General features: G+C 41.4%; 1 protein-coding gene across 7 annotated transcripts in view; it reads left to right on the top strand.

The window, feature by feature from the left end:
* Positions 1-23,843, top strand: part of ZNF385B (zinc finger protein 385B) — a 305,022-nt gene that overhangs the window by 32,460 nt on the left and 248,719 nt on the right. For 5 of the 7 annotated variants that reach the window (XM_073306049.1, XM_073306046.1, XM_073306047.1 and 2 more), the window contains exon 2: positions 19,642-19,944. The exons of 1 other annotated variant lie outside the window; for it this stretch is intronic. In XM_073306049.1, the coding sequence (XP_073162150.1) occupies positions 19,644-19,944 (301 nt within the window). In that variant the 5' untranslated portion in view covers positions 19,642-19,643. Of the gene's footprint in view, positions 1-19,641; positions 19,945-23,843 lie in introns of those variants that run through there. One more of the 7 variants, XM_073306054.1, reaches the window with a different exon arrangement.

Below are 23,843 nucleotides of genomic sequence, written 5' to 3'. Positions count from 1 at the left end.
AGGTTGTGGGGGGGGCGTAGAATAAGCCCTGGTGCCCTGTGCAGGGGATCCCTTTGCTGGTCTCAGACCAGTGAGTGGGGGAATAGCCCCTATGACTTACACTTCAGGTTCACCTTGATATGAAGGAGTTAAAATACTTGCCCTTGACAGCAGATGGCACATGCCTTTGTTTAGTCCTACATGTAATAATATCTTGGTCTTTGTTAACTGCCTCAGGACAAAATCAGCATCCCACCAGTCACCATCTGGCAAGGCACAGCTGATGTCAGGGACTGTCATGTGTAAGCACTCTACCATTTGTTGCTGTCCAAAGAAAGAAATCTCCTGTAAACGCTCCAGTCTGTATTGCTGAAGAGTCAGTGTACACAGTCTTGAGGAAGCTACTAAATTTCTGTGCTGCAGTTCCCCATTGGTAATAGGAAGATATTTCCTTTCTCCCATCCTTGTCTTTTCAGTTTAGACTATAAGCTCTTTGGGGCAGGGATTGTCTCTGTACATTGCCTAGCACAATGGGGCTGTGATTTTGGTTGGTGCCTCTAATAAAAATAAGTGCAGTTATGTCTAGATGCCCTGACTGAGATCGGGATCCCATTGTGCCTGGCACTGTACATACATGTTGTAAGAGGCAGTCCCTGCCCTTAAGTCTTTCCAGTCTAAATAGACAAGCGAGAAAAGGGGGGTGAGGGAAAATGGGCACAAGGTTGTAAAATGAGTTGTCTAATGTCACACGGTCAGAATCCAGGTCTCCTGATGCTCAGTCTAGTGCCCTATATATTAGACCACATTGCCTCTCAGTGTATATGGTTTGTCAAATAAATCATTTGCTCTAAAATGCTATTTTTGTTCAAGGGGTCTTCTCAGGTTTGTGGCTCATGTGGGCAGTTCACCAAATACACAGTGCTGTTTTCAATAGTGACGCTAGTCAGGTGTGATGCTCTGGAGTAAAATTTGCTGGGTGTAAGCATCTTTGAAAGGAGGAAGTCTCTGATTCCATCTTGTACTGTTTTATGCTATAGCGAAGTTTTTTATTTTGGTGTGTGTTATAACAGATGCTTTATTTGGACTTCATCTGGTCTGTATATGTGATCTGTATAGCTGATCACTTCATTCATGCAGTCAGTTTTTTTGGTTTTAGAACTGAAGAAAACTGAAGGATTTTAAAACCTGTGCTAGGGGAAGTGCTTGCCTGCCCAGATATTAAGATCAACGCTCCTCAAGTCCATGGGGGAGTTTTGTTACCTAGGGGTACGCTGGCACAGGATGTCACAATTGAGGTTACCCATCACATAGCCAAGGTTAGCTCTGCATTTGGAATACTGTCATGCTGCCTACAGAATGGTAGGGGTATCAAAATAAGTGCTAAGCTAAACTTCTGTTGGGCAGTCATGCTTACAACACTTTTATATGGTTGAGACATGAACAACATATCACCATCACATTAGGAAACGTAATCAGTTCCATATGAACTGTCTTCAGTCTGTATGAAGGGTCAAGTGGTGAGATGGGAGTCCCAATATTGAGATCCTTAATTGTTGTTGGATGTCTGGCATTCAAAGCAAGCTCATAAAAGCTCATCTGTATTGGTTTGGTCTTGTTCACGTGACTGACTTGAGAATACCCAAGGCTATATTTTATGGTCTGTGAAAGCAAGATATCAGTTCCTATGGTGGCCAATATAAGCTATATAAGGATGTACACTGAAGTCAAATTTGAAAGTGTGAGGTGACCCCAGCAACTGGAAAGCAATAGGTCATGACCATTCAAGGTGGCAGCAGATTTGTCATCTCGCTGCTAACTGCTTTGAAGCAAGGTGCATTAACACCTTATGTGAAAAATGTGAACTGTGCAAAGCAATGATATAACAGCCTGCAATAGTCATGGACAATCTTGTCTGTCCCGCAAATAACCACATTTGCAGTTCTCTCATTGGTCTGATCTTGCATGTATGCTTTCACTTAGTGTTTCCTGAATCCTTGTTTGTCAATGTTGATACGACACTCTATCATAGTTGTTCAGTTTATGAAGTAGCCATTTAACAAAACAGGAGTTTAATATAGTGTTTAGAATAGCTAAATGTGCTCTACCTGACACTGGATTCTGTATGTTGATACTTTCAGGATAATTAGTGCATAAAGCCTCCAGTTTCAGAATAACTAAACATTGGGTTTAAAAAAAAAATCTATACAGTTGTATGCTGTTTGAACTATCAATTGTTCTTTTCTGTAGAAGACTTAAAGGGCTGGAATACACCATCTGGGGCTCTTCATATGTATGTTTCTTCAGTAGGCTCTCCAAATCATATACTTCTGGGATTTTGTTACTAAGGGAGAGCAAAAGATCTGAAAACAAAATTTGCATGGAATTTTTCACAGTTCAATGGTGTATTTCCTATCAAACTTCAGATTGAAGAAACTACAGTTATGAAATGCCATGAGTACGGAAAGATGCCACCAAATAATGCTTCTAAAGTGTCAGTGAATTTATAGTTCTCTTTTTAGAAAGACTTCATCCTTATTAAACCCAAAAACTGCATTAGTGTAACCTTGTGGTAGCACAGATAAAAATCAGAAGAAATTAAGGCCTCCATCCCTCTAAATTTTGTGGACATGTTTAATACACTGAGTACTGCTTAATCTTGTTGAGCTCAGTGGGACTACTTTCAGCACATAAAGATAAGCACATGCTTAAGTGTTTGTAGGGTCAAGATCTAAGATTTTCCAGCAAAACATTAATATGGTCACATACATCTTTACATATTGAAGTGTATATTCTACTATGAACAATGATGTATTAAGCTGTGGTTCACATTTAACAAGAAAAAATGGAGAAGAAAATAGATAAGTGCAAGGCAGTCATGTTGAAATGACACTGTCAACTTGAAAACTAGTCAGTTTCAGCAAGTAATTTGAGTAGATTCAGATGCTGCAGCTGGTCTGGAGTCCACCCGCCTGCCAATTCTTATGGCTTTGCAATCATATCTGTGTGATTTTTTTTTCTTTAAGTTGAATTGTGAGTCAAAAATTAAGACTCAGTGAGCAGTATCACCAGACATGGGAGGTATCTCTTTGCCTGTGTATTCACTCCAGTACTATGGGGAAGCACTGTCTGAAAATCTTTTTTTAAGGTGTCATGAATGTTGTGTCAATTTATTCTGAGTTTTCTCAAATGCTGGGTTAGGTACATTTACACTCCTACATATTGACTGCTTTTCAGTCAGCACTATGTTTTTTTCTGTCTACCAATGAACTTTTTGCTGCTTTCAGTGGAATAAAGCCACTACAGCTTTGTAAATCTATTTGACAGGTCTTTTATATGGACTGCCTTCAGATATTATTTCATATGAAATTGAATTCAAACATTGGGGGGGAGGTTCTGTAGTGATGTAGTTGCAGATATTGGAAAATGTGGCCGTGCCTCCCCTGGATCTGTTGTGGTGACACACACACTTGGTAATAAATAGTGGTAACATAGGAACCATGCCAATGCCTTTAACCTTTTGATCAGATCAGTAACACAGCCCAACTTTCAGAGCTCTGTGCATGAGGAAAGATAATTACAGACCTCTTGATTATCAGATTTCAAAATCCATCAAGCTAGTAGTAAGGTTTTTTGTATGTCAGCGCTTTGCGAAACAGTGTCCGCAGGTAGATAATTAACAATTTAATTTTAATAAGCTGGGAAACTTTCGAGGCCAAATTTTGCCATTACCCAGGTATAAGTGTAGTGCATCTCCATGGGCTTCAGTGGATTTGGATTGGTACCAATACAGTTGATGAATGTATCCTCTTTTTTTTTATCCAGCGAGTTTCAAGTCGAAAGGTACACCAATAAATAGCTGCTCAAGTGACACTAGCCCAATAATAATCTTTCAGAGTTTTCTAGGGTTCACATGTCCCACTGAACTGTAAGTGTTTTTTTTATTTTGTCAGAAAAAAATTTCCAGTCATATCCTCTAGTTTGGTTTTCAGACATTATACCCAAAAGTGACAACCTGTGGCTAAACTGAGAGGAGAATGGAGTAACCCCATCTTCAGAATTTGTCATGTGATTATTGTATATTTAGCACCCATTCTTTGTCTGGAAATGCAAACAACCTATTAATTCGAATTCTTTTGGGTTCTCTGGGGTAGCCTCTTTCTTGAGTTCCCTGGGTGGGTTCTGGAGCCTTTGGCATCTGTTCCAAGAGCCCTTTAGTGCTTGTACCAGGATGCTGTTGTTGATTCCCTCAAAAACTCCAGTAATTTGGAGATTTGAGCAAAAGCGTCTCTTCTCCACATCTTCAGTAATGTCACGAAGACTGATATTTTTCAGCTCTGCAATCTCATGCTGCTGAGATTTCCCTAGTGTGGTTATCTCTAAACAAAGGATAGCCTAATCCTTTGTTTAGCCAGCACAGATCTTATTATGTGGTTCTCAAAGTTCTTGTTTGGTTCCCTGAGCCCCTCTGTGGCGCCCCCTCTGTGAAGGAGAAATTGTGCTTGTTTAACTGCTTTCATTGCAGCTGAGATTCTTCTTTTCACCCTTTTGTCTGACGCTTTAGTTGCATAAAAATGAAGGCTGCCTTTGTTGTTTGCCTTCCCATCATATTTTTCTTCTGCTCAGGTGAATTCTAAATATTAAGAAAACTTGGGATAACTCTTGTTTCTGTAAATTGACTTTGTGTCCTCCCAAAATGTTTGAGCGAAGGGAGAGCAACAACTAGGTGCAAATACTTTTCTGGAAGCCTTTGTCATCTATTTTTCCCTTTTTCACTTCTCTCTGCTACAGCCCTGAAGCAGGGATATTGACATGGTGGGGGGAGGCGGAAGCTGCATGACAAGAGGCGCAGTTGTACTTACCCTCAGAAGTTATGTACTTACAGAAAAATAGTCTTTTGGAAGCCTTTTTTCCTTTATTTTTATGATAAGAAAAAGATGCATATTAATATGATTAGTATAACAAATATTCAAGCAGTCAAAAAATTCGAAAATATAAAAGTCTAGCTCCTAACATGAAAGTGCTGTGTAATGTAAAGACTGTTCATGAAACTAAAGTTGAAGTTTTCTTGCATATTGTCATCTGAATTCTTCTACAAATCCATCCAGTTTCAGTTTTGAAGTCAAATTGCTTTCATTTGGCAGGAGAGTTAGGTTTCTTTCTTTCCTGAGTCATGCTGCTCCTCCAGTGTGATAAAATTCTCTCCAAACAAGAAAAAGGACAAGCTGCAGCCTATCTTCCAAACAATAAAATGGATATTTCAAAAATATATGGGAAAGCCTCCTTTAATTCTTTGATGGCACCTAGAACTTCTTCAAATTCTTTACAATTTCTCTTCTCTGTGGTTTAAATACAGCCATTTCAACGTTCACCTTCTCCATTCTAGTCTAAGCAAGTCCATCAAAGCACACATGGATTCCAGTTTCAAGAAGTCTAGAGAGCTGATAGAATAGGTTGCTGACAAGCTTTTGTTTAACTTAGAGTTTTCTTCAGAAAACCTCCTTTGCAATTCCCCACTGGTTTTATCAATCAATTCATGATAATTCTGGGGCCACAGATACTCCTTTACACTTTTGAATCCTGGCAAGTACTCGGTGACTATGGAATCTTGATGTTTTTGAAGCAATAACTTGACTGTTTTGGAGTGGTAGCTGTGTTAGTCTGTATCAGCAAAAACAACAGGGAGTCCTTGTGGATCTTAGAGACTAACTAATTTATTTGGGCATAAGCTTTGGTGGTCTAAAATCCACATCAGATGCATGGAGTGAAAAATACAGTAAGCAGTATATATATTACAGTACATGAAAAGATGGGAGTTGCCTTACTAAGTAGGGGTCAGTGCTAAGGAGGCCAATTCAATCAAGGTGGAAGTGGCCTATTCTCAACAGTTGACAAGAAGGGGTGAATATCGACAGAGGAAAAATTATTTTGTAGTGCTTACCGTTGAGATTAGGCCACTATTTGGGACTTTGTTAAAAATCAATTTGGAAAACATGAAAGTAATTAATATTTATATTTTGATTCAATGTATTTTAATATTCAATTTTATAGAGGGTGTTTTTTTCTTTTTTCAGTGTTTGTTCCTAACAGGGTTGACTTTGACCTAGTCTAAAAGCCACCCTCTTGTTTGTTCCAGTTTTAGCAATCTGTTCAGAATTTGTATGAAATCTTACTTGGAACAACTTAATTCTGGCTTGGGTGTGAGTACAGTCACTTGTATTAGAGAGAGGGAAGGATGGAGGACCATTAATAATGGTTAATGATAAATAGTATGTAGAATGAAAGAGGTGTGTAAGAAGCAGCCACCAGCTTGTCAAATGATGCATCATGCAGGAGCATATAACTATGCTGCTCCAAAAGGTGCAGATAACTTTCCAGTAGAGTCCAGGGTGGCCCACCAGAGCCCAGACTTTATTAACCTTCTGGGGACTTTGTAAGCCCATCTTTTCTTGCAAGTATTTAAGGAGGTTTGAGGGGAGATAGAAGGATAGCTACAAAAGTGGAGCTGACGCAAAATACCATGCACGCGCACATGCGACTACAAACTAAAACAAAGCCAGCTGAATTCTGGTCTCATTTACACCATTTAAATCCAGAATAATTCCACTTCCTCTAATGGAATTACTCTACAATTTATTCCAGGCCAGCTAAGACAACAATCTGTTCCAATACGTCTAATTTTAGGTTAACCAGCATTCAAGTTGTCCCTTTTAAAGGAAAACAAAGCAAAACACTTGCTGCACAAATGATTTCAATTTTCTGAATTACCTTTTTTTGAACAGCTAATGTTTGTGTTGAGAAACAACCATCTGTTTTTTGCAGTATAAAGAGAATCTTGTTCAAATGTTAAATAACTTCAAATGTGTTAGTGAAGATGCTGTCAGCAGGTTGTCACCCTGTACCATTCAAAATAGTTTTCTGTGTATAAGAATAGCAAGCTGACTTTCTGCCCATGTGGATTATCCCTTCTATTTTTAGATATGTAAAATCAAAATATGAAGGTGCCAAAACCAGTATTTGCTGGTGAGTTGTATTTTGACCTGACATGGCCATTATGTCATGAAAGTATAGATCATCAACCGTTTATTCCTTGTCAGTCACACATACAACTCCTAACCATTCAATTTCTGATGTAATTTTAAACTATAGTATTTTTAGGAGCTGTGCTACATGCTCAGGGAACAGTGGGGGAGAAATAAGCCAGTCTTGACTGGATGTATCTGTGGGCAGTAGACTACTGGAGAGCTGGAAGCCTGACAAAAGACACTGCCTCTTTGAGGATTTTAGGAACAAAATTGAGATTTTAATGAGGGAATTCTGTATGCCTTCAATTTGGACTAAAGAAAAGAGCAACAGATCTCTAGAAAGGCAAATGGTTCCTAAGACATATGGGAGATCTTTCAGGGTTGGCTTCAAAATTCTCTTGTGCTTCTTTTAACACTGTCGGATAGGAAGCACAAGGCACCAATGCATATGCTTTCACCACAGTATCCCAGTGCAACTTGTCGACCAGATGGTGCAAACCATATGTTTTCATATATTTTTAGGTATATTTATGAAATACTGTATTGGAGAATGGAAAAGGTCATAAGAGTTTTCCAAAGCCTGCTATAGCAAAGGTTGCCAGAATAATACTCTAGAGTCCTGACCTTAGTGTGAAATTCCCAAGCCCCTATGAACTATTTACACTATAGAATGAAATTCACTGCAGCACAAGACCTTCCTTATGCTTTTTTAATGCATAGACTTCTGTGGGCCATCTGCACAGAAAGAGGTTTCACCCATAATAAATGCATGATACAAACTTCAATCCTAAATTTGCATCCGATGAAGTGAGCTGTAGCTCCCGAAAGCTTATGCTCAAATAAATTGGTTAGTCTCTAAGGTGCCACAGTACTCCTTTTCTTTTTGCGAATACAGACTAACACGGCTGCTACTCTGAAACCAATCCTAAATTTGTTGCTGTTGGCTGAACAAACCGTTTTGAAAACACAAGTATGCAGAAAATCGATTTAATTTGATACTTTTCATCCCTGTGTGTCCCAGAATTCATTTGAGTATAACCGAAGGCTCTGAGAGAGAATTCTGCTTGCTTAGAAGTTGTTATAATATATCTTGTTCTGTGTTGCTTTGCTGGCATGACTCCAGAGGGATGCTATTCTAATTACATTTCTAGAGTAGTATTCTTTTGAAGTATCAGCTAATTAGGAATGGGCATTACAAAAGTTTGGCCAATACACAGGAAAAGAATGCTTTATATAACCATCACTAATTCATTAGGGGAACCAAAATCTTATTTCCTTTCAATGAAGATTTGCATATTCTCACCTACAAGAGTGCGCTGTACATAGTCCTTTATTTGTAGCTCCTCTGAAAGCATAACTCTGTTGAAAAAGTAAATTAGCTAAATTGAAAGGCCAGTTGCCTTGAGTGTCAAGTACAAAGGAAGTCCATGCTTGGATTTTTTTGCCAACTGTGAGAGGCTGAGACTGAATTTCTGAAACCACATATCTCATGACATCTAAGAATTTTAAAGTAGTGGCATAAATTTCTAATTTATTTTGCTCCCATATTACCTGCAGAATTGAGTCAGACAGATCATGACTTTGGTTTTTCTCAGTCTGGTAATTGTGTACATTAAGAAATCTATTCCAAAAAAAATTTCTGTGCCTGCTTTATTCTACTGGCCATGTGTGATCAAGAGAAATAAAGGATTTTAGCCTATTTGAAGCAAAACTTAGTTATGCAAGAGACAAGGGAGGCAAACTCAGATGGCAGTATTGGAGCTTCCAGATGGAAGAAGTATGCTCCGCATAATACATTTTAAAAATTTAGTAAGCTGAAACGAACAAAATGAGCAAGAAAATGTCGGATTTTGGTTTTTCATCCCAAAACCCAGTAATTTCAGCAATTGAAGAAAAATTCAAAAATTTACCCAGGAAATATTTACCATTTTGTGGTAAATAGTTAGTGGGTAAATAGTGGGTAAATAGTGGGTAAATAGTAAATAGTTAGTGGTTGCATAGTTCCTCTGTGCAGATTATCCTTGCCTATAGGCATTATACTTGGTTTGGTTGCTGTTACTGAGGCTTGGGCGTTACACTGTGCCGCTGCCAACTCCTACAGAATCAAAAGCTGACAATAAGTGTTACTTTTTGAGAGAGGAATTTTAATTAATCATAGAACTAGATAATAAAGACCAAAATATTCAGAGACCTTTTCACTCTCAGCTTCTGATGCACAGTCGGTTGCTGCTTCCACCAGGGTGCCCTGCTCCCCACTTGGGGCAGGGAATGGGAGAGATCTGGTTGCAGCCAAAAGGAGAATTCAGCAAATGGGGTGGAGAAGCAGATCTGAGTGAGGAACTGAAGCAGTTGTGAGTTTTTCAGCAGACCAGGTGAACAATGCCTGCACCATTGCATTAAGCTTCAAAGGCTGATTGCCAGCCAGCTCCTTTCTGGCTTCGTGTCTGGCTGGGGAAGCTGTAGAAAATGTTATTTCTGACTTTAAGTAGACTAACTTAGGATCCTCAAGTTCAGCCAGTAGTATATCATTGGCCTGTGCTGTAGGTCTGAAAGAGACTCCTTTTGTCCAACCAGTAGCTGAAACATGACATGTAGATCTGGCTCTCCCATGGATCCTAGGTTAGGTCTTAATTCTTCTCTTTGAACTCTGTGGAAGATTTTAACTTCTATAATTGGTTCTACCCATGCATGCATAAGTGGATATTTTTCACATGTAAAGGGAGCAAAGAAATTTGGCTGAAGACAAATCTCGCTTAGTTACTTTCCAGAGCTGTCACTTGGGTGTAGCTGAGTGTATGGTAGGATTCTTATTCATTTAAATGTTAACTTTATAGACAAAAATATAACCCTTCTAAATATAGCCTGTAACTGGTTTCAAAACTGTTCTCAGCACAAGAAAATACAGTCTTAAAGACACTTTGGAAAATGTAATAGAATAGTCTAATTTTTCAAATAAATATAAATAAAGGTAATTTCCAGAGTTGTTAGTCTGAAGGTAAGTATATGGAAACCATAGTGAAGTATATGGAAACGATAGTGTGTTAAATGTCCTCAGATTTAAGACTCTTAAGCAATAGATTTAGTGAAGGAAAAAACTAAATAGGCTTCAAAGGATATAACATACTTGAAAAGAACAGACTTCGATGAGATCATTGCAAGTAAAGTGACAATTCAAACATAATCATCTTCTGGATCAAAGCAGTTCTGTTCCTTCAGTCTGTTCCTTGATTGTGCTCAGCCAACTTTAGGCTTCCAAAATTATTTCCCTTGTATTGGGTTTTGTTGTATGCACATACTAGAGATGCATCTACCTTTTTTTTCCTTCCAAACAACATTTCAATGGAAGAATGGTGCTTCTCACTCTTTTTGTATAATTAAACTCCTATCAATAAAAACTCAGTTATTGCTTTGCCCCATGCATCTGATTTTGGCAACTTAAAGTCAGGACACTTAATTAAATTTCTCCCCATGTTAGTCTCCACTTGTTTTCCCTGCTTGTAAAACTGTGCCTGATCCGCTTTACAAGAACTGATTTGTCATTTGCTTGTATCTTTTGGGACACATTTCTCAGAGAATGATACAGAATCATCTCCTATCACCCTGTAGGAATGCAGGTCCCCAACAAAAAAACTCGGTTACAGATTCTGAGCCTATTTTCTAAATACTTCACATAGCCCCATAGACTGTTGCCTTTTATAATAATATCCTGAGAACTGTTGGGTCTTTTTGACTCCATAGAATATAATGCTTCCTGTAAATTACTATTTGTTCTCTGTTGACTGCTTCTGTGTCATTATGGTCTCGTGTAAACTACCTATAAGCCCAAGATCTAGTTCTACTGTAGTTGAAACCAAAGAATAACATGTCTCCTTCAAACTCATGTTTAACTCCAGGTGAGGTTGATTACTCCTCAGAGCTCTTCAAAATCTTTCCAGAAGATACTGGAAAGTATAGAGCTTCTTGTTTGGAAAATGTTTTTACCTGCAAGGTATGCTTATAGAACTTCATTCCTTTGAATAAAAATGGAGAGATCAGTAAGAGTTAATAAATTAAATTGGATTTTTAAAAAGTAAGTGCAAAGTTCATGTCATAAGAGTGGAAAGGGGTGGATGCCCAACTGATTGAGAGGAATCAGAATAGCTTTCTATAGGAAAAATTACTCTTTGAAAACACATCTGTTAATCTTGTGCTAATTTGTCAACTCAATACAGACTCTAGAAGTATGACCAGCATTTATTTTTGGTGCATGTAACTTATCCAATATAATGTCCTGACTCAATCTTTAAAAATATATTTTTTCCTTCCAAACTCATAGTTGAAGAAGGGCCAGATCATTCACTGCAAAATTGGAGTTTCCATATAATAATTTTGGACACAAGGTTAGAAGGTAGTAGCGAAGGCATCCATAGTTGTGTAACTGACATGTTGGGGGGAGGGATAGCTCAGTGGTTTGAGCATTGGCCTGCTAAACCCAGGGTTGTGAGTTTAATCCTTGAGGGGGCCATTTGGGATCTGGGGCAAAAATTGGGGATTGGTCCTGCTTTGAGCAGGGGGTTGGACTAGATGACCTCCTGAGGTCCCTTCCAACCCTGATATTCTATGATTCTATGTGTTCTTTATGGAAACTATTTACAGACCAATGTGGATTAAGCTTTTTGTGGAGCCCTGGGCCAGAGCAAGTGGGGGCCCTGCACCACCCCTTCTGCTTGCAGGTTACACCCCCGCCCCCCGGCTCTTGCCGGGAAATGGGTACAGGGGTGCACATTCTCCTTCTCCACTCTCCCCTCTTCCACCCCCCTCACCCCCCAGGCCCTATTGACCCAGTGTCTAATCCGCCACTGTTTACAGATGTTATTACCTTGTCACAGTTTGGCAGCTCTGTGGTAGTGTGATCCTCCCACTCACACATAAGCTGTGATCCTGTCTGATAGCTGCATTTCACAGAAGATTAAGGTTGGAAGAGACCTCAGGAAGTCATGTAGTACAATCCCCTGCTCAAAGCAGGACCAATACCAACTTAAATCATCCCAGCCAGGGCTTTGTCAAGCCGGGCCTTAAAACATCTAAGGATGGAGATTCCACCACCTCCCTAGGTAACACATTCCACTGCTTCACCACCCTCCTAGTGAAATAGTGTTTCCTATAAATAGTGTTTGTTGAAGAAAATGTTGGAATTCATAAAAGTTTTTGGGCCAGGATTTTCAATGATGGGAGCCTAAAGTTAAGCTGCTGTGTCTATATTTAGGCATCTATGTAAGTGGCCTGAATTTCAAAAGTACTAAGCATCCCACAGGTCCTACTTAAGTCAACAGCTAAACTTTTTGACCTTTTTAGAGGAGGAGCAGATAGTGAGTGTGTGTGTGTGTGTGTGTACACAACTCTATAATATAGACCCATAGCATGTCTGCTAAGTCACAGCTTGTGGTAGGGCAGGTGACGAGGGGACCCTGTGGCTCAGACATTCTGCCCAAAACAGAATGTCTTCATGGGGGTTGTGAAGTGCATGCTGCAACAGCCACTGTTATCCCCTTTAGTAGATATACCCTGCATTCTCCTTTCACATCCTTGCTTGCTGTGATCACAGCTCCATTCTCCTGTATCATCTGAACTTGCCCTTCATCCCATGCCTGATTTATAGTATCTAGCACTGCTCAACTATCTGTCGTAGAGCACAAGAAGCAAAAGGGCGGGATTGTCACTGCTTTCTGCACAGGAGTGGGAGGTTTCTCTAGGTCAGAACAGTCTGGCCCATAATTACTTGAATATATGGCAATCTTTGCAGGATTAGCATGATTAGCTGGTGTGTTATCCCTGCAAGAGCCAGTGCATGTTGAGGGTATGTTATAAAGGAGCAGTATGTGGATTGATAACTTGGGCAACGTTGATGGCTGTTATGATATCTCTGTAAAAGCTGACAACAGGTTTCACACTAAAGCCAAAATTTTCAAACCAAGGTGACTGTTAGGCCTTGTCTACAGTGGCAAGTTTCTGCGCTGTAAAGCAGCTTTCTGCCGTGTAACTCCCCAGGTGCACACACTGCCAAGCCACTGAGTGCGCAGAAACTGCACAATTGCAGCGCTGTAAAAAAACCTCCCCGACGAGAGGCTTTCTGTGCCGGGGGTACAGCACCACGGTGCCAGTGTAGACACCCTGCTCCATTACAGCGCTGCAATTGGCCTCCAGGAGGTGTCCCACAATGCCTGTTCTCGCCTCTCTGGTCGTTGGTTTGAACTCCCTCAGGTGACCAACCATCATCCTCACTCCTTAAATTCCTTGGGGAAGGCCGCACAGAATTAGAAAGCGGCCACGAAGAACTAAAGAGGACTTTCTGTGTGATGTCATGATGCACTCCGTGGCCAAAAAACAAGAACTGAAGGAGTGGCGGGAGAGCGAGGAGAGGGACCGAAAGGAGAATGCGGCACACCAGAATGAAACCATGGAGTGGCTCTTAAAGGTTATGGAGTGCCAAGTGGACACGCTCCAGGCGCTACGAGCACTGCAAACCGAGCAGCTCCGCTCCTGCCCTCCCCTGCAGCTGCTGTCACAAAACTCTTTCCCATGCGCCCCCCAGACACCGCCAGCACACTCTTATCAACTTTCTGGCTCCAGTCTGTACCCACTGCATTCCACTCCTTCCCCGTCACAGTCCAGCCCTGCAGACTCCCAGTACCCACTGCACTCAACACTGCACTCCCAGTACCTGCTGCACTGTACTCCAGAGGAGAAGGTTGGATATAATACCCAGACATACACAAATCTTTAACCATCCTTGGATCCCACCTCCTCCTGGGACCCTCTCTTCCATCCCCCTCAGTGCTGATGTGGTTTTTTGTTTCTCTCTCTCCTCCGGTGGTTGTTTTTAAATAAAATAATTGTGTTGGTTTGAAAGCAATCTTCATTCCATTAACTGAAAGCAAACAGAGTCCTGCAAAGCAACAGACAATTTTCTTACAACTTCATAGTGCATCGCCTGCACCAATCACAATCACTTCCTAGCATTACAAGCACTGCACTCCTGAGCATAGCAATAAATATTCATGGCTTTCAGCATCAGATTGCTCCCTCAAGCAGTGGCGTAGCCAGGTGGAAAAAACGGGGAGCAGAGATTGGGGGGAAAAAAAAAAGCGCCATCCCCTGGTACTCACCCGGCGGCGCTTCGGGTCTTCAGCAGCACTTCGGCGTCGGGTCCTTCACTTGCTCTGGTCTTCAGAGTGGGAGGGGCCTGCCCAGGCCGGGCTCCCTCAGAACCACCTTGCTTGGGGCCCAGAAGAGCCCTCCTGCCCCATGCGGGCCAAGAATGACCCGGCCCCTGCACTGGTCCCAGGCGGCTCAGCCCCGGGAGGTTGCAGGCAGAGCGAGACCGCCCAGAGCCGCGCTAGGAAGCGGGGCAGGCAGACCCCTGTGGGACGTGACCCCTGAGAGCTCCCCAGCCCAGCTGGCGGAGGAGCGAGGGGACGGGACAGGGCATACCTGGGCTGGCTAGACAGTCGAGAGGCACGCCGGAGAGAGGCTGGAGAGGAGAAGAATCAGCCTGCAGTGGCCCCTCAGCTGGCAGTGCAAGTGAAGTGCAGCGCCCGGCCCTCTGATGGACCCCTGTTGAGCATGAGCCCGGTGCCAGGGCACATCTGGTGCCATTGTAAACCTGGTACTGGTCAGCACCTCCGTGAATGCCACAAGCAATCTCAATGCCGTAGCTACTATGCATGGCGAGATCAACGTCTCACTCCTCTTGCGTTTGTAGTTTAAGGAATAACTCCACTGCCACTCTTGACGTGATAGAGTGAGCAGCATATTGGTCAACAGTGCGGGATCCATTCCTGCAGACCAAAGAGGCAGAGCGCACAGTACACAACTGTTGAAAGATTGCGCCAAATGTGGACAGAAGCACAGGGATTGCTGGGATGCGAAGCAATGTATCACGGGGCATTGGGACAGGACCCAGGATGCCCTGCGACCCCCCCCCCCCCGCCTTCCCACAACTCTTGGCGGCAGAAGAGGAAGAGATGCTCTGTGGGATAGCTGCCCAGAGTTCACGGCTCTGAATACTGCTGCAAGTGTGAACACACTATTGTGCAGGCTGCTGACAGTGTGAACACACAACAGTGGTTTCCTTTCAGCGCTCTGAGTGGTGCTGTAACTGCCGGCGCTGTAACTCTGCCAGTGTAGAAAGTCTCCTAAAGCCATTTTTAGGCACCTTTGGGAGATGTTTAGCACCTGTAGTTCTTAATGGCTCTGCTGGGTTTGGGTGCTCGGCACTTTTATTTAGAAACCCAACCTAAGCACACAAATTTGAAGAAATTGTCTTAACAATTTCTAGACTTCAGCCTGGTAGCATGTGGAAAATTGTTCTAGTATGTAGTTATTTGATCTGTACTAATGCCAAACAAGACAATACTCTTTATTAGGGCTGGCTGGGAAATAACAATTGTCTTGCAAATAAATAAATGAGGTTTCAAATGTTTTTGCTCTGATGGAGAGAGCAAGACAGACTGTCTCCCTCTGTAGCTCTCTGGTTAGAACACTGGCCTGGCACATGGGAGCCTAAGGTTTAAGTCCTTGCTATGCCTAATTAGTGTGTCTTGAAAATGTAATCAAGACTAAGCTAGTTCCCTGATGTATGCAGTGTAGTTGTTGTCATGCTGATCCCAGGATATTAGAGAGACAAAGTGGGAGAGGTAATATCTTTTACTGGACCAACTTCTTTTCCTGAGAGTCACAAGCTTTCCAGCCACACACAGCTGCTCTTTAGGTCTGGGAAAGTAGTTAGCACATATTCTAAGGGACCATTCAAGGTAGGGTGGCCGTTAACACCTCTGGGAAGCATTTTGGTTTCAAGTAAGCAATGTCTTCCAGCAGAAAACTGTTTTGAAAATTATCTGACCAGCTCTACTTTATACTTTATCTGCAAAAAGAAAAGGAGTACTTGTGGCACCTTAGAGACTAACCAATTTATTTGAGCATAAGCTTTCGTGAGCTACAGCTCACTTCATCGGATGCATACTGTGGAAAGTGTAGAAGATCTTTTTATATACACACAAAGCATGAAAAAATACTTCCTCCCACCCCACTCTCCTGCTGGTAATAGGTTATCTAAAGTGATCACTCTCCTTACAATGTGTATGATCAAGTTGGGCCATTTCCAGCACAAATCCAGGTTTTCTCACACACACCCCTCCCCCCCCCCCCACAAACCCACTCTCCTGCTCTACTACAGGACAGGCCTAACAAAGAAAATAACAGAACGCCACTAGCCGTCACCTTCAACCCCCAACTAAAACCCCTCCAACGCATTATTAAGGATCTACAACCTATCCTGAAGGATGACCCAACACTCTCACAAATCTTGGGAGACAGGCCAGTCCCTGCCTACAGACAGCCCCCCAACCTGAAGCAAATACTCACCAGCAACCACTTACCACACAACAGAACCACTAACCCAGGAACCTATCCTTGCAACAAAGCCCGTTGCCAACTGTGCCCACGTATCTATTCAGGGGACACCATCACAGGGTCTAATAACAGCAGCCACACTATTAGAGGCTCGTTCACCTGCACATCCACCAATGTGATATATGCCATCATGTGCCAGCAATGCCCCTCTGCCATGTACATTGGTCAAACTGCACAGTCTCTACATAAAAGAATAAATGGACACACATCAGATGTCAAGAATTATAACATTCATAAACCAGTCAGAGAACACTTCAATCTCTCTGGTCACGCGATTACAGACATGAAAGTTGCGATATTACAACAAAAAAACTTCAAATCCAGACTCTAGCGAGAAACTGTTGAATTGGAATTCATTTGCAAATTGGATACAATTAACTTAGGCTTGAATAGATACTGGGAGTGGCTAAGTCATTATGCAAGGTAACCTATTTCCCCTTGTTTTTTCCTACCCATCCCCCCCCCGACGTTCTTGTTAAACCCTGGATTTGTGCTGGAAATGGCCCACCTTGATTATCGTACACATTGTAAGGAGAGTGATCACTTTAGATAACCTATTACCAGCAGGAGAGTGGGGTGGGAGGAGGTATTTTTTCATGCTTTGTGTGTATATAAAAAGATCTTCTACACTTTCCACAGTATGCATCCGATGAAGTGAGCTGTAGCTCACGAAAGCTTATGCTCAAATAAATTGGTTAGTCTCTAAGGTGCCACAAGTACTCCTTAACTTAGAGAAAGTAAACCTCTTTTTGCCTCACTTTCCTTCCTCCTAAAATGGTGGCTTGAAATATTTACCAGGCATAGTAACTGAGGAACCAAACCTAATCCCAGCTAAGTATGGAAGACTGGGTGGGGAGAGGAGAAGCGCTCATTCACGAGGTTCAGGGTAGCACAGTTGTACTTGGAAGGAATGGTATGATGATCTTGGGACAGGCTGGATTCTCCATCTTATATCAGTTTCTGTAATGATCAGTATAATACTCCAGCTCTGGACTGGAGAAGAAACTTTCTCTTCTCTTAGCATCCAGATCCTTTTGGTTGATGTAAATTCATCCTCTAGTCATTTTTTTTGTCTTTCATGAATGAATCCAATGCCTAACTCTGCTGCTCTCATAGGGTATTTCTAGACTGCAATGTAAACCCCATGTTAATAGAACTTGAGTAAGCAGACCCTGGGTTTAACCTAGAGGTTGAGTGTTAGTCTCTAAGGTGCCACAAGTACTCCTTTTCTTTTTACACTCATTTGTAATCTCAGGTTAGGAATTGTTGAACCCTCGGTCCCAGTCTCTGGCTCCAGCATCTACACTGCATTATGTAGACCTGAGTCCAAGCACCCATATACCATATTTTCTAAGACCCACCCAAAACGTGACAGCTATAGCCCTTTGTTCATGGTGTAGTGTGAGAGAACTTGATTGTCTACTAAACTTGACTGTCCAGAGGACACAGAAAGTTGGCCTGTGGGACTATGGGCTACTTTTGGAGGACTCCCAGAGCACAAATCTAGCTGGGCTGCACCTACACTACAAAGCAAAAGGGCTTGAACTCTGGATCCTGGCTTGACTCAGGCTGAGAGACCCTCCCCCCTTTGGAGTCCTGGGACCAAGTCCTAGGTTAGTGTGATTTGTGTGTAGATGGATGCATAGGCACTGATTTCCCCTCTGCCCTGTGAGTGCTTGACCTGGCCCCATCCCAATTCCACCCCTTTCCCCCTAAGTCCCCGTCTCTTTACCGCCTCCTCCCCTGAGCATGCCACATCCCCCTCCCTCCTGGAATGTCCTGAGCGCCACCAAACAGCTGTTAGGTGGTAGGCAGGAAGCACTGGGAGAGGGAGGAGCGGGGATGAAGTGTGCTCAGGGGAGCGGGTGGGGCAGGGGGAGCTTGGCTGCCACTAATTTTTCCCCGTGGATGCTGCAGCCCCATGGGGCTTGGGCTATGGGGCTGAAAAATTGCTGTATAGAGGTTCGGGATTATGCTGGAGCCCGAGCTTTGCGACATTCCACCTTTTCAGCCCCAGAGCTGGAGGGAGCTCCACAAGCCTGAGTCAGCTGACTTGGGCCAGCCTGGGTTTTTTTTATCCCTGTGCAGGCAAATGATAGACATATCCATATGTTTCCCAAACAACAGTATGAAACTGACATGATTCTTGGTAGTTTAACTGCTGACCACAAAGTGGTGAATAACAGCAATGGAACTAACCAACGTTGTTGATTTTACTTTGGAAAAGCTGTGAGTAGCAGAGGCACAGAACTTGGATGTTTACAGGCTCAGGAAGGAAATAAGTGGGTCTGTTTTATGCTTGAGCTGCATTTGGGAGGTTATCTCCACAACCACAAGAACTAGAAACTCTCCCACCACCCCATTTTTTGTGTGTTTTGCTGAAATTACACTTTCATAAAACTGTCTGGTGTAAGTTTCCTCATTTGCCAGGGCAATGTTCCTACTCACTAGGGGCAAGTGCATTTTTAAGCCCTATGGAAATAATGAGAATTGTAAGCTTTTGGGGACAGGATTGGTCATTGTACATTTGTATAGTGCCTCCCCCCACCTAGTTAGCCTTTAGCTGATACTGCAGTATAATTGTTTAATAATAAAATATCTACCTCACAGGTCTGTTGTAAGACATAATTGATGTTGTTGCAAAGCTTTGAGATCATTGAGTGCTATAAATGCAAAGTATTCATTAACCTTATCTATTTAAATATTCTGTTGTCCCCAAAATTTCATTATCATTTTTTGTTCTACATTCTCTTGGTCTAATACCTCTTTAGGAATTTGTGTACTATTCTATGTATCAGTGAGCAAAAAGCTTCAGAACCTATTTGTAGTGAAGAGGGGGGAAAAAACTTATGTAATCTTAACCTCTGTGGGGAGGAAAAACTCAACTGTTTTTTTAAGAGAATTGGTTGAACAAGATGAGTACTATTGTTCATTGAGAGTTGCATATTACCAGCTTATTATTGCTGAGCTCATCGAAATGACACAAATAACACAATGCACCATCCTGCACAGTGGTTTTTTTATGAGCCTGGTCCTCAATGCTCCATACACCATCCTGCACAGTGGTTTTTTTTATGAGCCTGGTCCTCAATGCTCCATACATACTTAATAAGTTTAAAAAGTAAGATCCTTATTTAGGAGTAAGTGTTGTGGTTTGGTTTCTGGCATCAACAGTGTGTTCATTTTATAGGTATGAAGCACCCAATAAGTCCTGCCCAAATCTTTGAAGATGGAATTATGAATCCATCAACTTTTCTACGGGGCTTTGAAGAGAAAGGACTGAGGAATGATAGACCAGACTATCAATTCAGTAAAGAAAAAAAGAAGATACTATTTTCCTTCTGTGAAGTGTGCAATATACAGCTGAACTCTGCAACACAGGCTCAGGTTCATTACAATGGGAAATCTCACCTGAGAAGAGTGAAGCAGTTGAATAATGGGAAACTACCTACAGATGCTACCACAGGCACTTTGTTTGCGAGCACAAGCACAGGTACTTGATTAATATATATACGAGAGATGCTGATTTCTGGTCAGAAAAAACCCAAAACTTGCAGAGATAGCGAAGCTTTTTTAATACTCCATGTACAATATTAATGATTGGTAATACAGAACACTACTGCTAATTATAATTATTATTATCCTTTATACTGTCTTAGCCACTGTTACATTTATTTCCTTTTGAAAAGAAAAAGTGGACCTACGTCTTCATTTTTGTGAAAGGAATTTACTCAGTCTTTCATTTCACAAAGCACTAATAGAAACGTATTGATATAATTCTAGTTGCAGCATTGAACATGTTGATTCCTTCACATTGGTCCAGCTTTTATTAAGGCAATGCTGTGTTGTTTAAGGATGCCAGGATTGGACTGTATGTATTTAAGGTATGAAATATTCAAAAATGTCTGTATCTAAAGATGTAGCATGCTATTCTCTGATGTGTAGGGTTTTAAACAGATGTTCATAGTCAACTGCTCCTGTGTCCTTTACATTTTTAATTTTTTTTGTTGTTGTTGTTCTAAGAATTCTAAATTCTGGAAAGAAGTTGCAAGTGTGATTGTGAAAATATCTGGTGTAATTTTTACCAGATTATAGTTTGGGTGCATCAGGTTTTTTTTGTTTAAAGCATACCCCCTCTTCGCTCTTTGTTTTATTAAAAGGAAAAAATCAGGCTGCCTTTCTACCTCCTAAGAAGCAAAAAGGCTTCAAGTCCAATATTTTAAAAAATCCTTTGCAGGTCACCTTTGAAGGAGGGGTAACCATAATTCTTTCTTGTGCCGAGAGAGATGCAAAAAGATACCGTTGTTCAGAAGAATTGCTGTCTAGAGAAGCCACAGATAGCTGCTTTTAATATTTAGTATATAAAAGTATTGATCAAGTGACAGATTCCAAATCTTCATAGGAAGGATTTATTCATTTTATTATAGAAACACCAGAGCTACGTTGAAGGTTAAACTGAAAACTTCGGAGTACTGGATTGAAGAGATAAGCCATTGCTATTTTAAATGGTCTTTGTTTCTCTTCCTTTTGAGTTCTTTTTTCTGGATGCTTGACTTTTTCTGTTTCCTTGGTTTGGTGTTCTTACGTTTTGGTTTATTTTGAATCTGAGGATGGAATGTGTGTCACTTGGATATATTGCTGGCAACCAGGCCTGTGTTTGAAAATGATGAAATTCAAATTGATGTGTAAATACCCTGGTGGTTTCATTGTGAAATTTTTCAAAAGTATTCTGAATGAGTGAGACACCATCATTTAATGAAGTAAAATTATCTCTCTGTGTTGCTGGAAAATGCAGCCCCTAAAGTATTTGTTTGCGCTGTATGTTTTGATTTCTTTGAGCTGTGTACATCTGCTGCTTTGTCAGCAATTTAAGTAACCTAAAACTGTAATTCTTGGTCCCCTGTCTCCTACACTCTTTTGTCCTTAGGCCTTCTCCATCTTAGCTGCTTGCATCTCCTTTGGGTGTGTGCCTTGGATGCATACCTTTACCCACATCTGCCTGTAAAAATCAGGATCAATTGCTTCATTAAACTGCACATTACTTGAAATTAATATTTCTTTTGTTAATCAACTTGTATCCTCCAGAAATAATTTGTATAGTGCCTGCTGCTATAAGAGTTAGGCATTTTATTTGTATAGTTGAATTACATTAACTTCATTATTAGTAAAAGGAAAAAAAATCCCTAAACATAATGCCTTTCATAGAATGTTACAAAATATACCTTTGGCCTAAGAGCCAGTACATTTACTAGAATGCAATTCAGTGTTTCTGAAAAACAATAGTGAAACAATAGTGTAGCAATGCGAAGTTCCCACAAGATGGTGCTGCAAGCTTGCAACAGGCACTTGATCTACAATTCTGCTAAGTTCTGTTGCTATATGTAGTGGATTTTTAAACAAAACAAAACTTTTTTTTTTTATGAATCCCTTTGCAGGACAGCAGTGATATGTTATACGTACTATTGTTGGTTTTATGAATGGCCTCCTCCTACTGCACTTCATTCCCTTTTGGACAGGTAGTTTACCCAGCAGTGCTGTTGCTCCCCAAAACGCTTATCAGCCTCTTGGGATATTGGGCTTGGGGGAGTCTGCTTGTGGTTTCTGCCTTGCTTGTATTAAAACTGGAAAAAATGCCTGGAAAAAGGCAAAATACCTTTTAAAATTAATTAAGAACATAAGAACGACCATAATGGGTCAACTCAGTGGTCCATCCAGACCAGTATCCTGTCTTCTGACAGTGACCAGTGCCTGATGCTTCAGAGGGAATGAACAGAACAGGGCAGTCCCCTGTCATGCAGTCCCAGCTTCTGGCAGTTGAAGGTTTAGGGACACCCGAAGCACAGAGTTGCATCTCTGACCATCTTGGCGAATAGCCAACGGTTGACCTATCTTCCATGAACTTATCTAGTTATTTGTTTAACCCAGTTATAGTTTTGGCCTTCACAACATCCCCTGGCAACAAGTTTCACAGGCTGACTGGGTGTAGTTTTTGAGGTAGCCTGAGACCTCATCCACTTTGTAGCCTCTGAGAACTTATCCACTTGGCCTATACAATTGCTCATGTCAAGCCAGGCCTACAGTTGTGTGAAGAAGTACTTCCTTTTGTTTGTTTTAAACCTGCTGCCTAGTAAATGAATTGGGTGATCCCTGGTTTTTGTGTTATGAGAAGTGATAAATAACACTTTACTATTCACTTTAGCCATACCATTCATGATTTTATAGACCTCCATCATATCCCCCTTTAGTTGTCTTTTCTAAGCTGAACAATCCTGGTCTTTTTAATCTCTCCTCATATGGGAGTTGTTCCATACTCCTAATATTTTTTTGTTGCCCGTCTCTGTACCTATGTATGTCACAGATTCTGGAAGTGCCCTTTCTGCTCTATGCCCAACCTGTTTCTGAGAAATGGAATAATTTTCTTTGGGTTCTGGGCTGCTTTAGGTAGCAAATGTGAATTAACTTGCAGATTAGATTTAGTGATGCCCTTTTGCAGTCCTTGCGTTACTGAAGGCCTGTGGAGTGGCCTCTCTGTGAGTTTGCTGGGGAACAGAGATTGGTTGTCTGTTTGCCACAGTATACTCTGTCAGCAGCATGAGTATGTAAGCTGTTATGCTGGCATGCACATCTGTTTGCTCACAGGTTTCTCTCCTTGCAGAACACTGTCACACTGTAGGGTTAGATCCTGTAGCTGTTTGCTCAGGTGCATTCTGCACCTATGCAGCAATCCCTTTCACGTTAGTGGGGCCCCATGAAGGCCCAGGGAAGCATATAGGCAGATCAAGTAGCAGGATCTAACCCTATAACATTATCTAGATTTGTGACAGTTGCAGGATTTAACACATAGTAATAAAATGTAAGAACTCTATAAAATGAAAAGTATTATCTTAATGAATCCTTCCCATAGTTAAGATGACACTCTCTGAGGTGATCAGTGAAAAATTAAAACTGCTGTAAGGAAACCTTGGAAGATTGCTCTAAAAATGTACTAGTCCAGCCACAATATCTACTCATCCACCTTTGCCACGATGATGCTGGAGGGCAATCTGGGAGGGGATAGGTATTTAGTCTTGGTTTAAAGAAATTATTTGTCTCTGGTGAATAGGTGAGCAGAATTTTGCTAGTCAATACAGAAAGCCTGAATAAGGGATAGACTATGCTCTGTTACTCACCCAGATTTATGTTGTTGTAACACTATTGACTGCAGTGGAGTTACTCTCAATTTTTTAATTGTGAGCAGAATCTGACCCTAAAATGGAATCTGGGTATACAGCCCCAAATCCTCAGCTGCGCCGGAGCTTTGTCTGTCCCACTTAGGACTATTTGCGCTGCCTTGTTGGAGATCAGAATCTGAATCTCAGTAATCTTATTGAACTAGGCCTTAAACTCCTTTCT

This window comes from Lepidochelys kempii, chromosome 11, assembly GCF_965140265.1.
Source record: "Lepidochelys kempii isolate rLepKem1 chromosome 11, rLepKem1.hap2, whole genome shotgun sequence".
Lineage (NCBI taxonomy): Eukaryota > Metazoa > Chordata > Testudines > Cheloniidae > Lepidochelys > Lepidochelys kempii.
Note: the sequence above shows the minus strand (reverse complement) of the source record. Positions and strands in the feature narration are given on the sequence as shown.